Source organism: Leptopilina boulardi, unplaced genomic scaffold (genome assembly GCF_019393585.1).
Source record: "Leptopilina boulardi isolate dan_hultmark-lab unplaced genomic scaffold, ZJU_Lbou_2.1 LbouV2_51, whole genome shotgun sequence".
Classification (NCBI taxonomy): Eukaryota; Metazoa; Arthropoda; class Insecta; order Hymenoptera; family Figitidae; genus Leptopilina; species Leptopilina boulardi.
The window spans coordinates 526,037-542,907 of record NW_026137996.1 but is presented as its reverse complement, the minus strand read 5'-3'; the positions used below and the strand labels follow the sequence as shown (position 1 = coordinate 542,907).

The 16,871-nt window shown below is 26.9% G+C and overlaps 3 protein-coding genes across 3 annotated transcripts; 1 reads left to right on the top strand and 2 right to left on the bottom strand.

Moving 5' to 3' along the window:
* Nucleotides 1-72: 72 nt before the first annotated feature.
* On the top strand, nt 73-3,583 carry LOC127289952 (pyruvate dehydrogenase E1 component subunit beta, mitochondrial). The gene is made up of 5 exons (XM_051318285.1): nt 73-281; nt 390-452; nt 1,158-1,364; nt 1,490-2,120; nt 2,694-3,583. The coding sequence occupies exons 1-5, from the start codon at nt 273-275 to the stop codon at nt 2,843-2,845; spliced, it is 1,062 nt and encodes a 353-aa protein (XP_051174242.1). The 5' UTR covers nt 73-272; the 3' UTR covers nt 2,846-3,583.
* LOC127289951 (acidic fibroblast growth factor intracellular-binding protein) lies at nt 3,312-5,580 on the bottom strand. The gene is made up of 6 exons (XM_051318284.1): nt 5,284-5,580; nt 4,869-5,070; nt 4,461-4,688; nt 4,120-4,347; nt 3,805-4,059; nt 3,312-3,714 (listed from the first exon to the last, which is right to left on the bottom strand). The coding sequence occupies exons 1-6, from the start codon at nt 5,366-5,368 to the stop codon at nt 3,636-3,638; spliced, it is 1,077 nt and encodes a 358-aa protein (XP_051174241.1). The 5' UTR covers nt 5,369-5,580; the 3' UTR covers nt 3,312-3,635.
* Nucleotides 5,581-8,385: 2,805 nt separating this feature from the next.
* LOC127289950 (growth/differentiation factor 8) lies at nt 8,386-15,310 on the bottom strand. Its single transcript, XM_051318283.1, has 4 exons — nt 14,448-15,310; nt 10,921-11,178; nt 9,184-9,566; nt 8,386-9,081 (listed from the first exon to the last, which is right to left on the bottom strand). The coding sequence occupies exons 1-4, from the start codon at nt 14,848-14,850 to the stop codon at nt 8,917-8,919; spliced, it is 1,209 nt and encodes a 402-aa protein (XP_051174240.1). The 5' UTR covers nt 14,851-15,310; the 3' UTR covers nt 8,386-8,916.
* Between the last annotated feature and the right edge of the window lie 1,561 nt (nt 15,311-16,871).

Here is a 16,871-nt window from a genome sequence, read left to right as displayed (position 1 = left end):
CCATTTAAATTAAAATGGCCGACAGCGCCCTCATCGACGATTATCGGAACTTTATAGACAAGTAGTTTATACGTCGTTTACGTCAAGTGTCCGTCAATGTCCTTGGCTCCGTTATTACATTTTTTTAGTTGCCAAAAAGAAGTTCTTCAACCAAAGACCCTGGAAACATAAATACAAGATCAAAATCTCGCGTGTTTTTATTTAATTAAATACTTGACATTTCTATTTTATTCGATTTTTCCTAAAACGTGCATATCAACAATCACACAACCATGCTGACGGTACTACTATTTTTCATTATATCATTTATAATCAGATAAGAGTAATAATAATCTTCAAAATCTCAATTTATCATGATTTTATTAATTGATTTTCTTTTTATTTTACAGTCAACAATTAGGACTCTTGCTCGACGAACATTCTCAACATCAAAATGTGCAGGTGCACAGACAGTAAGTTTTTTTTTTTATTTTTCTTTATAAATAAACAGTATTTTATTATAATTAGCCATTTTTATAATATAATTAAGTGATTTAACTAGAAAATAAAGATTGTGTTTATAAAATTTATAATTAATCAAATAGAAAGTCTTGAATATGTATTTTGTGATTTGAACATAACCTCATTTTGCTTAATATTTCGTTTTACGTTTGACGTCTGTTAGATAAGGAAGATTTTCTTGTTGATTATATTATCTAATAAAGTAAATGATTTTATTATTGCTTATTAATATATTTTGTAATTTTAAATTGATAGAAAATGAAAAATTTCAAAATAACTTTTTGAAGGACGTAGAAGGTCAATACATTTGTTTTTTAACAAATTTTATAGATAATTTACATACATTGTTGATTGTGAATTGTTAATTTTAATATCAAGGACATTATACTAGTATGTCGTAACAATAAAACATGTCAGAAATTCTTTATTGACAAAATTATATTGATTGTTCGATTGTTAAGTTAAATATCCGATTGTTTGGAAACAATATTTTAAAACAAGTTATTTCCATTGCTGCTATATAATAAATATAAACCAGGATAGTTTAAATACTATTAGAATTAATAGTTTTTAAAATTATTTTTTATTTACAATATTAAAATGTTGTATTTGAATAAATTAAAGTTAAAAAAAAAAATGAATTTTTTTTTTGCTAGTTAACAGTTCGAGAAGGATTAAATGCAGCAATGGACGAGGAAATTGCACGAGACGATCGAGTATTTCTTCTTGGAGAAGAGGTAGCTCTTTACGATGGAGCTTACAAAATTTCCAGGGGTCTTTGGAAAAAATATGGTGACGCACGTATTTATGACACTCCAATAACTGAATCCGGATTCGCAGGTCTCGCAGTCGGTGCTGCAATGGTAAAACATTTCAAGAAATAATAAAATACATAATTATAAAAAAAGTTAAATTCTTTAATTTATTTTAATTGTAAATTTTTAAAAGAAAATTTGTAATTAAAAATAAAAATCAAATATCTTTACAGGCAGGACTACGGCCAATTTGCGAATTTATGACCTTCAATTTCTCAATGCAAGCAATTGATCACGTTATAAATTCAGCGGCAAAAACATTATATATGTCCGCGGGTCTGATAAATGTACCAATTGTATTTCGTGGACCAAATGGCGCATCAGCTGGTGTTGGTGCACAACATTCACAATGTTTTGGTGCATGGTACAGTCATTGTCCAGGATTAAAAGTCGTTTCACCTTATTCATGTGAAGATGCTAAGGGACTTTTAAAATCGGCTATACGCGATCCGGATCCAGTTGTTGTACTCGAGAATGAACTTATGTATGGTTATAAATTTAATATGTCTGATGAAGCAATGTCCAAAGATTTTCTAGTCCCTATTGGAAAGGCAAAAATTGAACGTCCAGGAAAACACATTACACTCGTTGCACATTCCAAGGCTTGTGAAACGGCACTTCAGGCATGTGAAGAACTCGCTGGACAAGGAATTGAAGCTGAAATGATTAATCTTCGTTCACTTAGGCCATTAGATATCAATACAATAGTAAAATCTGTAGCCAAAACGAATCATTGCATCACAGTTGAACATGGATGGCCTCATTGTGGTATTGGTGCTGAAATTTCAGCTCGAATTATGGAAAGTAAGTAATTTTTAACAAAATTTATTCATTCTATTTTATGTTTTAATTTTCTTATCTATAAATGATATTTTTTTCTGAAATTTTATTAGATGAAATAGCAAAAAAAAAAAAAAATTTTAGATTAGGGAAACAATTTTTATTTCGGCTAATGAAAATTCGGAATAATGAAAATAATATTTCAATAGCTTTAATGTTAAAAAAAAAGACTGAGAATCCGAAAGAAATGAGAATGAAGAAAAATTCAAAATTAGGAATAAATTAAATTTTCAAGAAAAATTTGAAAATGCTCAAAATTTACAATTTCTAATATTCCAAATTATGAATATATAATTTGGAAATACACAATTCGTAATAATTAAAATAATGTAAATAATTTTTTTTTACGAAAATTACGGCGCATAATAAATTAGAAAAAAAGTTGATTGAAAATTATAATTCACAAGTAAACAATTTCGAAAAATTTATGAGAAATGAAAAATAAATTAATATTGAAAAAAATAGTTTTCACAAGATTGGAAATAGAATAATTTGTTTTCTTATTGTGGCAGAAGTTCATAATATATGAATTTTTAGGTGAGGCGTTCTATCATCTGGACGCACCAGTAATTCGAGTAACGGGTGTTGATGTTCCTATGGCATATGCTAGTTCATTGGAAGAGGTATCAATTTGTCGAAAGGATGATGTAGTATTTACAGTCAAGAAAGTTCTCGGAGTAGCTAAGTAGTAAATTGTGCGCAAAATTTAGATACATTTCCTCAGCTCCTTTCCTGTTTTTCTTTTCGAATCGTCCAATCTTTCCTCCCGTCATATATTATATGCTTTCTATTTATTGAAAGTTAGTACAAAGTGGACATAAATTAGTTACAATTTGAAAAATATATCTAGATAGTTTATCATATTTCTTCCAATATTGGTTTATAAGTTCAACGTTCTTTTTTTGGATTATTTAAGAGTTTTTGCCTTGAAAAGGAATTTCAAAAAGAAAGTATTCAAAATCACTGCCATCGCTATTTTTTTTTGGAGTTTATGAAAAAATCATCTATTTTCCGTGAGATGTAACTTAAATGTTAAAAATTATTTCCTGTTATTGTTTTGTAGAACATTTCACGAAAAATTCATGATTTCTATATGAAATTATCAATATTTTTCAAAAAGAGGTTTCATTACGAAAAGGAAAAGAATGTCAGGTGTAAATTGTAATAAGTTATTTATTTCAATTTTACATTGTCTCACTCTCTCTCTCTATCTCTCGATTAGGAAAATTCTTGCCAAAAGAAAATCTCAAGTTGAACATTTTTCAATTATTAAGGAAGAAAACGACTAGACATTTCATTTGACTGTGTCAAAGAATCAGTTTTATGAAGAATTGGCATTGTAATGCGACACTTATTTTGTGTTTGCATTTGTTCGTAAATTATTTATTATTACAGAAAATTAATAAAATTGTAACATATGACAAAAATTGTTGTCCAATGTTATTTTAATTCATTCTGCATTTCTTCAGATAACGATAGTCAGGCATGATACATCCGTAATAAACAACAACTGACGACTTTCATAAAACGATCGAATGCATCTCGAAGTTCACTCTCTCTGTAAAATAATTTAGATACTTCTTTTTTTTTTTTTTGTTCTTTTTGTAAAAACAAAATTTTTTTTACTAGTATTTAAATTTTGTTTTACCTCAAAACATCCATGTCAAGTGCACATTGCGTGTAAGCTGATAAAAAATTCCTTAGATCTGAATGTGTCCAATTAACTTGTCGCCATGGCTCTACGCATCGTTCAATTAATTCCAAAAAGAAAAATCGTAATTCTCTTGATCGATGTAAATTACATCCAATGCCAAGAATTGCTCTCGAATAGGAACGAAAATTTGTCTCTAATTCTTGATAAGAACGTTCCAGGAGAATTGGCTTTAATTTGATACACACTAAACTAAAAAAAAAAAAAAATTGTTAACTTATTTTCTTTCTTTTATCAAATGATGAAACTTACTGTTTATGGTGTTTTTCATTTTCTAACAATACTCGACATTCGGGCAATTCCAAAAGAAATTCTCTGTCTAAATCAGTATCGAAATATTCCGAACCAGTAAATCGATAGGTCCACGAAGACATCATACTGTAGGCACAATGATAAATATCGGCAAATGTGAGAAATTGAAGTTTACGTTTATTCATTTCAAATCGAAGACACGCGATAAAGACCACAACTGCATATCGTCTATATTAAAATTGAAAATTCTTATTTATCATCATTTGAAAAATTTTAATATATGGAAAATTATAGGGGGGGGGGGGGCGTCATAAAAAAATTAAGAAAGAATTGCTGCTCACTTTGCAAGCTCATCAGGAAGTAGAAAATGTTGTTTAATATTTGCAACTAGAGATCCTGACATATCTTCAACTGCTTTAAAGACACGTTTTACATTATCGTACTGTCTACGACAACTTTTTAGCGAAATTCCCGTTTTTTCGGCAACTTCATCCATTTCTTTTCTACTTTTAGACGTTAATTTCTTTCCTAAAAGTTCTCTTATAACACTGTCGTTAAATTCATAATACCTGAAAAATAAACAAAGAATTTATAAAAACTTTGATTGAAAATTAAATTTTACAATATTTCAAGAGATTAAATAAATTAATGAAAAGAAAATTAAAAATAAAATAAAATTTAGAAAAGGTTTTTTTTAAAATAAAATTTTTTTAAATATTCCAGTGAAAAGAAAGTTAATTTTGTCTTACATTTCAACAAGCATTTGACTAGTTTGAGGTTCAATTTGAAAAGCAAGTTGTTCACTTGCTAGTTTTGTAGGTGCTTGAAGTAATCTTTCTAAAAGTGAATAAGTGCGATAATGATCTAACACGTCTGAAGCAAGTAGTTCAATTGGAGCATTTGTTTGTTGACATACTCCTCGCTGTTGTAAAATGTTAACGGCATCGCTGGCTGTTAACACATTAAAACAATTTCTTTAATGAGACGTGTTCTCATATATTCTAGGAATTAGAAAAATATAGAAAAAATATGTTACAAAAAAAAAGAGTGAAATTAAAACAATGTTTATAATATAAACTACAAAAGAATATTTGGAAAAACAAAAATTAACTCAAGTAAGGTATGTACAAATAAATGATTTTAAATAGAAATAATTATACTCACATGGATAACCATCGACCCAGAGTTGATAAACTTCTGGATCAATTAGGGTGTAATTACTAACAAAAACATCAACCTCAGAGAGCATAATTGAGGTTATAAAATTCTTTGCACTCTCATTAAAATATTTTTATATTCTATAAATTTTTATATTGATTTAACGAAATACGTTATTTGGTAGAAACTTATATAAAGAATTTTGATTATGTGAATAATTGGCAAGTTGACAATAATGATTGGCTCCAATTTAAAATTTATTATTATTTACATCATTGATTTAGCAGACAAAAAAAGGTTTATTGACGCGCCTGCGCATTAATAATATCACAAAGTTCCTGTGCGTTTGAAGTTGCATGTTTAAATTTATTTTTGCTCTATATTTTATTGAATAGTTTATCAAAAATCGAAGAAAAATTCGTATAAAAAATGAATTTATTGGTAATTTACATACTCGTTAATCAGTAGGTAAGAAAAATGTCCTTTTAATACTCTTTTTATGCTGTTTTTTAAATCTATTGTTCAGTTCCTTAAAAGTTAGGTTAGATGATAAAATTCTTTTATTTTGGGAATTTTATTGTAATTTACATTAGAATTGATTAATTTCTTCGATTAAAATTCATTTTTTGTAGTTGAATAGAGAACTTGGGTAAAAATATAAATAATTTATAGAAATTTTACAATTTAAAAATTTCAAATTTCGCGCAATCGTTATGCGCATGTGCGGACTTACTGCGCAGTGGTACAATTCGTTCAGTTCGTCATTTCCGGTTCTTGATGGTCATTCCAGCAGTTGATTACTTTTTTTCTGTTGATATTTGCAGACAAATACCTTGATCGTTGTTTAATAGTGGAATCAAAAGATAAATTAAATAATTTGTGACTTTCTGAAATATTCGACTATATTATATTCTACTGATTAACTCACTTTTATGCTGATTTATAACAAGTGAGGTTAGGTATGTCAAAATTTTTTCTACTTATGACAATTTTTTGCATGTCGTTAAAAATTAATCAGTTTTTCATTTAATTGGTAATTTTAATAAGTTAATTATAAATTATTGAGGTTGTTTAAATGTTTATTAAAAAAAATCAACTATTTAATGGGTAAATTTATTGTAAAATGTGAATCTAATTTTACAGTTTGAAAATTTCAAATTTTGTGCGCATGCGTATATAAAGTGCACGCACCTTTCTTTATTTCCGGTTCGAGACCCATCATTTCAGCGGGAGTTGATTATTTTTCCCTTGATTCATCGTTGATAATTGTAGAAAAATAGTTTAAATATGGTATAATTGTGTAGCTAAAAGTTAAATTGTCTGATTTTTAATCTTTTGGAATATTAGATTGTGTTATAGTTTGTTGATTCACACATTTTTATTCATATTTACGAAAAGTGGGGTTAAGGTATGTCAAAGTTTTTTCTACAATCTATTTTTGTCAAAGTTTCTTGTATTTAGTGAGAAGTTAATTATTTTTTAACATGATTGATAATAATAATGATTAATATTAATTAGAAAATTGATGAAAAATTTGATTGTTTTTCAAAATTGCAAAACTTATTAAATATTTGTTAATATTCAGTGCATATATATATATATATATATATATATAAATTTCCCGGCAGTCGTTGCATGTTGCAATAAATTGGTTAAAAATCAATAAAATTTTACCAGTATTCAAACAGTTTGAAATAGTTTCTTTTGCAAATGTTTTAATTATAATTTTATAAGGAAAATAATATAAATTCGTAAAGAAAGTAAATCTAATTTATATATATATATATATATATATATAGTTATGAAAAAGTGATTAAGAGTGAATAAAAGTAAAGATTGAATTGAAAGACTCTTTTACACACTTTCAGGGGAAAAAAAGTTTCTGGACCCGCATCTGCTTAAAACTTTATGTATAAGATCAGAAAAAGTTCTATTGGAAATTGTCGATATTTGTCGTGATTTGAAATTGCCATGTCAGGGAAACTTTTCAAAAGAAGACAATTCAGGTAATATATTTAAATTTTTATTCTTAAAAAGTTATTTCTTCTACACGTAACCTCAAAAATTGATTATTTTAAGCACAAAGTGCTGTTATAATTGAAATTAGACTGCCGATTTTTATATATTTTTTTCTCTTTAGGTTTTCTTTTAATAGGTTAAAAATAGGTTCATTTTTAATTTTAATTTCAAAAATGATTAAAGTTAAAAATTAAAATAAATTTTTTTTTAAAATAATTGCATTGGAATTTAGTTAATAAAAATACTTTATAGGTTTAGATTCGATTTTTTTTTTTTTTTGAAAAAAGTAAATCAAAATTCTTTTAAGTAGAAAATTAATGATTATTTGCATTTTAACATGACTTTTTATGAGACTTGCGATATGGAGCTTTCTACTAAAGGTCATAATATAAAGCTATATGTGGTTACATATACATTCCGATTACACTTTTATCGTTGCTAATGCATTATTTACATTTTTCCATGGCAATATCATGCTTAATTAAAATAATCATCGGACTTTGAAATTAAATGTTGTGGCTGGTTGCTACACACTATAGTATTAACGTATATATATATATTATAAACGAGTCAATTGATCAGCTTATAAAAAACGTTGTAACTGAAATTTGCTTATGATGCATTATTTTAATATCAGTTCTAACATTCTGATTTCCTGAAAACATTCTTTCCTAATAAATTACTATTTTCTCTATTAATAATAAAAAAAAAATCATTTCACTGATTTTTTGTTGTTTATGAAAAGTACACACAAAGAAATAAAATACACATATATTTTTTTTGTCTTTTTTTGTAAAATATTTAATATTTCACATATGAAAGCAAATTAATATAAATATTTTTCACTCAATACTTCATTCAAGCACATAATAAATTGTAAATATAATCAATAAGTTAAAATTAATATGACGTTAACGTCTACTTTTCATTCTTCGTAAGAATTTAGAATTTATTCTTCTCGAAGAATTTTATTTTGAGAATTTTTATTTTTTCAAAAAAATTATTTTGAATAATGAATCTAGTACTCTACAATTGTGAGGGATATAATTATTTTATAATTGTTATATATTAGAAGAAATACTGAATATATAATTGATTCAAAGTATTTATATATACGTCGTTTAAGTTTCCAGGTGAAAACAATATATATATATTTTTAATAAACAATATAATTAGTGTTTGTTTCATAAAATAAATATTTTTTTTTTTTGAGAATTCTCAGATTTTGTGAGCCGCAGGTCATAAATTAAATAAGAAATTAATAATGAGTATATATTCACGCACACATTATAAAGAACTGAGTAATTCCTAAGAAAATACTGCTTCGGTTTGAGGCATCATTTCGCACCTTTTATTTTCTTCTTGGTAGAAATATATATGAAATTGTTTCGTTATATTTTATTTTGTATAGGTAGGATAAAATTTTTTTCTTCTTTTCTTTAAAATAAAAAAAATGAAATTTGTGCGATATGACGACTCGATACGATTTTGTGTTTATTCATCGACATATTCCCATTAATTAACTGGGAGAACTTTTTACGTTCATTTAATTCGTTATGAACTTTTTTTTTTTTTTTTTTTTTTTTTTTGATAAAATAATAATTTAAACGCGTTAATGATTTACATACATCCACATGCCTCCACTACCATATTGGGTAATGTTTTTTGCGTTATGGTTTTATTTGAGTCAATATATAATAATTGAATGGGCGATAGTTGAGTTGGCGAACAACAGGGGACTATTTCGTTTTTTCTCTGCAATACGCTGAACCTTGTCAACAATTTCTAAAAATAAAATTAATTTTTAATTAATTTTTTCTTTGAAAAAAAATTGTTTATTTGAAAATTTATTGAAAATCATAAAAAAAATAGAGAGTAAATACTTACTCTGATGACATTGTTGTAAGGTGTTCCACTGACAGTGAGGGATGCTGCTGATGAGCAGGAACCACGACAAAAATAAGCGTGATATCCACTTGGATGAAGAATCCAATCACTCCATCCAATATCTTCAAAACTAATGTACAATTCATCTCGGCAACATTCTTTCATTTCCGGTAGACAATTCGTGTTTCTTTTTGGTCGATTTTTTTGCGGTAGGGGTGATGTATGAATGACGAGGAAGGGTTTTAAAGTCTGTTCAATAGATACGGGAGCTACATTTCTCTCCATTTCGCACGTACTACATTCTATTTGAATCGCATGATTCAACCGCTTTCTTTCCACCCATTTCCTCACTATGAAACTGAGGTCAGTTTTCACCCAGCCCTCTGAAAAAAGAGAGAGAGAAAAAAAAATCATTATCATTCAATTATAATAGTTTTCTTTTTATTTTTCATGAAAATTCTCGTAGATTATAGTAAATAATTATTTATTTTTTACTTTTACTTATTTACTTTTTTCACAATTTTTTTTTTTTATCTTGTGTATTGGAATTATTTTTTGTTCTCTATTTTAAAAACAAAATTTTTTTTTAAGAACAATATAGATACTGTGAACACAGAGATTTTTTGTTTCGTGTAAATATTATACAATTAATTCTCTCTATTGTTATAAAAGCAAATATTTTGGTTCGCAAATCTTTTTTGTCTAAATCCTCATTCAAATTAAATTTTCTTTTTATCATAAAAAAAAGCTTTTGAAATTTGAATAAAAAATATCCGAGAATGTTAAAAAAAAAAAAAAAAGTTATTGTTTACAGAATAAAATTCAAACTGCAGGGATTTTATTATTAACAGATTTTTCATTGTTTTACAGATTGAAAACGAAAATTTATGAATCATCGCAGAGAAGCAGGATTCTTCGTTATGAAAAGAATACTTTGGTCAATGACAATGGTGAGTGAAATTTTGTTTAAAAACGTTTTTAATTTATATAATTGAATATTTGTTTAAAAGAGAAAAAAAATTTGCAATACTGAATTTTACTCTAAAAGGTAAATTCGAAATAGTTGAAAGTTTCGATAAAAGGATAAAGTAACATTCTATATAGTGAGAGAGAGAGAGAGAGAGAGAGAGAGAGAAATGATGAAAAGAGGCTTATGTGATTTGAGCGTTTGAATAGAAACACGCCTATCTCATTAGGTAAATCGTACAAATCACAGCTGACATTCGCTGCGATTCGCAACTGAGGGCAATTCATTAGTGAGATTGAAACCAGAGCAGCGCAAACAGAGATTCGACTTTTAAAGAACGAACAACACAGCATGTAGAATATATTTCTCATAGGGTGCATCGTTATCGGCGGACTATGTTCCGTATATGATTCATTACATTTGAGATCAACTAACTTGTTCATCTAAAGAAAAATCTCTTAATCATTTTCAATCGAATTCTGATATTATATTATATATTAACTAACTTGTTCATTTTAGAGAAAAATTTCCTAATTACTTTGAATCGAATTTTGATGTTATTAATTTTTCATTTTCACACGAGAATAATTTTTCTGAATTTTTTTTTTGTAATTTCTAATTTTTCTCGATTATTTATATGGTTTATCACAAGAAATTGTTTCATTATTATTTACTAGGTTTTTGCTTCTGATTCAAATTTCAAAAAGAAATTTTCATTCTTTGATGCAATATTTTTAATTTTAATTTTTTTTTTTAACAAAGGATTTTACCTTCAATACTAGTTTCCAAAATGGCCATTATGGTGTTTTTTTCGAAACTACCACCATGATCCCAATGGTCCAATTCAGAAAGAACGAAAGTTTGATTGAAGTTGTCGTTAGCATCCTGTTCTTTATAAAACCATAGCTCAGCTGACGTGACACTGACGAATTGCATTTCATTTGGTAAATAAAAGCTAAAACAAGCTGCTGGGTTGAACCCTGTCACATGATTTGATGTGTGTCGACATTTGATTGAGTCTGCCTCACCTGAAATATTAAGAATAATTCATTACAAAGCAGTGAAAATTATTCATTATATCAATTATTATTATTATTATTTTGAAAGATTAGAAGAAAATATTGCTAAATTGTTTTCACAATTTTTTTCTTTCTCTCTCTCTCTCTATAAATTGCTATAAATTTATATAAAATGAAAACTATAATTAATTCTCTCGAATATACATACGTCTAGACATATAGTTTAGATTATTTCTCATATTCAGAGGTGGAAATACTTGTCTCGCGTTCTTAATGAACTAATTTCCGCGTTACTAGGAATTAGTAAAATATAACATTAAAATATCGTTATAAATATTATTAAATCAAAAAATTTTAATGAAATATTGAATTAGATAAATTAAAATAAAATTAAGGTCCAAAAAAAAAGAAACTAAATAATAATTTAATTATCAATCTTAAATATGATGAAAATGTGACAATTTTAGATATTGTTTATATATATAATGTGGCGCTAAAGTCAGTTCTCATATAGTTTATGCAATTTCTAAAGTACATTTGATTTCCACGTACAATATGAGACGTTTTGTAATCTGAGAATGACCTCGAACCATCTGTGAACTTCACGCTCGATTGTTTCTGATTTAGTAAACATATATTGTAATTAATTTTGTTTAACCTTTACTATAAAGAATGTCGGTTAATCTGACAGATTGGTTTAAATTTGAAATATAGGAAACTGAATCTTGTAAACTAAATTATAGTTAAATAGTGTAAGCCACTAATTTAAATCAGTAAACAATTCTAATTTTGTCTATTTTAAATTCATTTTTATTTATAATTCAAAATTAGTAATTTTGTTATTTTTTTTTTTTTAAACGAGGTGGCTAATTTTAGACTCGACATTTTACTTTAGTCATTATTTTAATTATTATTTAAATTAAAATATAAATTTTTATTCTCCACACTGAAAAATTTTTTTATTTGATTCAAATAATCATTATCAAATAAATATTTACTTGACACAGATAATTTTTATTTGGACCAATAATTTCTGTATTTGAAACAAATACCATTTAACTGACTCAAATAATAATTACTTAATACAAGTAAATATATTTATTTGATAATATAGTAAAGTCAGGGTGTCTAACGGTCAGGAAAACGTTAGGGAATTTTGTTGGTCAGGGAAATGTCAGGGAATTTCAGAAAATTTCATTCAAAGTCAGGGAAATTTCTGTAAATTTCTACAAAAATTAAAATTTTTGGTGAATTTAACAATTTTTTAATCTAAAAAATCTTGAATGGTTTTTATTACCATTTGTTATTAGAAATTAATTTATTGTTAAATATGTCAGTAACCATATTTTTGTCAGGCAATTTTTTTGTCAATCCTTGTTAGACACCCTGAAAGTAACTGATTATTTGAATGAAATAATTTTTTTTTCCAGTGCACTATAAAATATAATTTTATTTTTATTATAAATTAAATGAGCCATTAATTTAATTATTTTTATGTTTTTAACGAAAATGACTAATTTTTTAGTTTTTGAGAATAAAATGATAGGATATGGAAATTTTTATTTTTAATAAGAAATTGCGGACATATATTTTTTTTATTATAGGAACGTTTGTATTATAGTGATATTAATAATATATCATATAGCTGAATGGCATGGTCTTTTGTTGACTGGAAGTTTAAGTAATTTTTTTTTCGAGAAACAACAATATCTAGTTGCCTTGTTGAAGTCTAATGATGTACATGGTAGTATATCGAGTTTCAAACTCATTCCGTTTAGTGGTATTCTACACACTAAACTTGAGTTTGTTCACCATGTAATTCAAAACTTAAGTCTAAGACTTGTAGTTACCTTCCATTATTGAATATAATTTTTTTTTTTGCGTGTATTAAAATATTTGAATATTAAAATTCGTTCAAATCAGTTATTTATACTTGAAATTTTGTTTTTTTTTTTGGGTACAATTCAAAATAAAGTGAAATGTTTTAAATTATGACTTTTTACGTTTAAATATAAAGTAGGATAGGAAATACTTGAATTAATTAAAATAATATTACAAGTTGAATAAATTTATTTGCCGATAAATTAATAATGCAATAAACAATAATAGTTTTATTAAACATTTTTGTTTGTAAACTACAAGTTATTAGGTTCGTTATTAAAGTTTATACTTTTTATATATTTATTGAAGATTTATTAGATGTTGGTTTTTTTTAAAATTAAGTTTCTAGAATTATAGATAGCATCGTGTCTAATAATAATTACTTTCTGCGACCTTCGACTCGCTATTAGCCAAGATGACAAATATTAATTGTTGCTTTAGATTTAATTCAAAATTAAATGATTTGGTTGAAAATTTCGAAAATTATAATTTTTACGATTCTTTGATTAAATATATAAAGGAATTTATAGAAGTGATATTTATTGGTGAAAAAAAAACTTAATACTTTAGATATATTATTTTATATCGTCGCACTTTGAATATGAGAATCTAAGTGTTAAGCAATTCTAGTATATATCTGGAATTTCCAGAAGAGATTTCACAGAAATTTTTTTTTTTTAAGGAATCCACAGAAAGTATTCTCTAAAGCGTATTGAATTAAGAGATACATTCTTAAAAATTGCAAGTTTTTTGTAATTATAATTAATTTTTATTTTGACATTATTACATATATATATATATATATATATATATATATATATATAAAATTTCTTATTAAGAGGAAAATTTTTCCTTTGATTTTTATATTATTTTCTCAGAAGAATAAATATTTTTCTTATTTGTTTTTACTTCATGGTAGATGATTTTATTTTAAGAAAAATAAGACAAAAGAAGTTGATTTGTATTTTTTAGATTAAGAGTTTTTTTTCAATGTTTTACATCGAAACTTTATTCCGAATACGTCTCTGATATTTATGAATTTTTTAATCAATGCGAAGAATAACAGAAAATATATTTATTCATCAAATAAAAAAATTGCATCACACGGATGTTCTATACGTTTCTCGAATTTCTTTAAATCAAAAGAAATTCTTCATTTACAATCAAAAGAAATTTTCTTGTGCTATTAATTGAATGAGTTTTCTCTCTATTTTAAATTATAATTATTTTCATCAAATGCATTTGTAAAAAAAAAATATATTTCTTTGATCGATTTTTAAGCCATTTTGTTTGTGGAAAATAAAAAGCCGTTTATTGGGATTCAAAACAATTACTTTATGGGTTGAAAATGATCATTTTTTTTTCATCATTTGTTAGAAAAAGGGAAGCAAAATTACCTTCATTTGGAAAGACAACAACTTGATCAGTTTTTCCATAAAAGCTCTCTGCCGGTTTTTCTGGTTCAAGTGGCTCGCCAGGTCGTAGTTCAAGCACGTGTCCGTTTATCAGTGGCTTCGGCAAGGTCGATAGGGACAGCGACACTTCTGGTGGCTTTGATAGTCTCAATTTTTTGAGAATCTGTTGCTTCACATATTCAACTCTTAATTCAGTAAGAATTGGATCATATTCAATAATGGAAATTTTATTTTGTGCACAACCGGAGCATTCACTATCGTCTGAATTTGAATCTGGATAAAAGGTGGACCAAACATTTTTTAATGGATTACTCATCGCTGGCCATCCACCATCAATGTAGGCCAGGCCAATGAGAAGAATCACAAGCGTCAGGTAACGCTGCATTTTTTTCTCCTAGGCCCTATTGTAAAACGACGATCAGCCAGGTCGACGAATTAAGTCACCGAATTATGTTCAAATGTTGATGATAATTTTTCTCCACCACAATCGTTTAAATTCCAATTTGATCCACTCATCCGACTATTGCTACTACTACTACCTTAATTTGAACTAATTTATTTAATGCCAGAGGAAATATGATTTATTCATCAAGGAAATTTCATTGCAATTACACTCTTCTTTTATGAGATCTTTGATCTTTGATTTTTGTTCTTCTTTTTTCTTGTGATATCAATTTCTGTTATCTTTCTCTATGAGAGATTTTTGATTTTGTTTATTGTTTTTCTTCTGTCATTTTCATTTTGATGATGAAAGATTTTTTTGATTTTTGACTTTCGGGGGGAAAACTGGTTGTCACTAACGCGAACGTTGATGAAGACTGGAAGTGATGTGTGGCGATGGACCAGTGATGTAGTATACTGCGGGCTCGAGTAACCTTTGCCCCGGAGCCGGGGCCAGCGCGGATTGGACGACGAACATTCATATCAGTAACAGAAACACGCACTATGAACATGCTGCCGGGTGGTTAACCGTGTTGATTTTCCGGCGATTTTTTTTATATCATTTCACCAGGTTAAAATCTTTAGACACGCAACAGTTTGTTGCTATAGTAATATAGCCATTTCCAAGGGATGATGGCAAATTTTTTTTTTCTGCAAAATTCACACAAGAATATGACATTATCTCTTATACGAAGGCGTTTTATCAGTTGATTTCTTTTTAATTATGTAAGTGATTAGCATACCGACACAAGAATTGTTTCATCAATCACTGACTATAGAATGACTGCTGTAGGGTTATAAAAAAATTACTACCGGAACTTTCATGTTTTGAATGTTAAAAATCTTTACAATTAACTTCGTAAATATCTGATGTTTTTCTAAAAGATTAATTGTTTTTTGTGTAATTTAATGATTTAAAAAATAATCAAAGGGTCTGATGATGAAACTTTTTTTTTTTTTGAAAATGTTGGGGATGAGTCAATTTTATTGATCTTTGAGCATCTTGAATATTGTTGTTGAAGGTAATGAATGGAAATATTTAGAAATAAAATTCAGAACAAGGCCGGCATCATCCTGGAATAAGATGATTGCTGATTTTATTATTTTTTGTATGGATATATTAATTGACAATTGCATAACAATATTGTTAACGATAAAATGGTGATTTTGTTTCTTCATTATAGATTTTGCATGCCTTTGGTCACGTAGACAAAATGTTCTTTGAACCTTTCCTCGATGGTAAAATTTGAATTAAAAAATTTGTATTGAATTTTAGTAAAACAAAATTTTGTTTATTTGAAAATTTGTTTACTAATCATTCTATTGTTATTAATTGTTGGTTGCTTATCAAAAATGATAAATTGATGTTCAGGGGTGAGATGGTTTTGAAAAATTATTATTTTCTACGATTCGCCTTTGGTACATCAGAATTTTGCTATACCTATTCCTCTAGAGGCCATTTCTTATCAGTGAGGATTATCTTTCGTTGGTCTCTCGCGAGTTGAGTGTACGCCACTCGAACTATTTTCCTCGTTCTGATCTATATCTTATCCACGTCCTTTATTTGAGGATATACATCTTTTCCATTTTTCAAACAATATATACCAATACAGGAAGAAATAAAATGAAATTTACCTTCAGTATTTTGTGTTTTGAAAATAATTAAATTTTTATCAATTTTTTAGTTGTTTTAAAATTATTGATTTGTATAATTATTTTAAAATGATAAATGGGTAAATTTTTTTGTTGTGTGTTTTTTTTTTTTGACGATGAAAGCAAATATCCTATACCGAAGTGTAATTCCGTTCGAATGATCATGGCCAACGAATGACAATTACTGTTTGTTAGAGACGGCGTGTCTGGCACGTGAATTCGATCTCTCTTTATTAATTTGTCAAAGTAACAAGCCGTTAATGCTTTCGATTGCTGAACTAAATTGACTTTCTCCAGGTCAATGAAATTTTT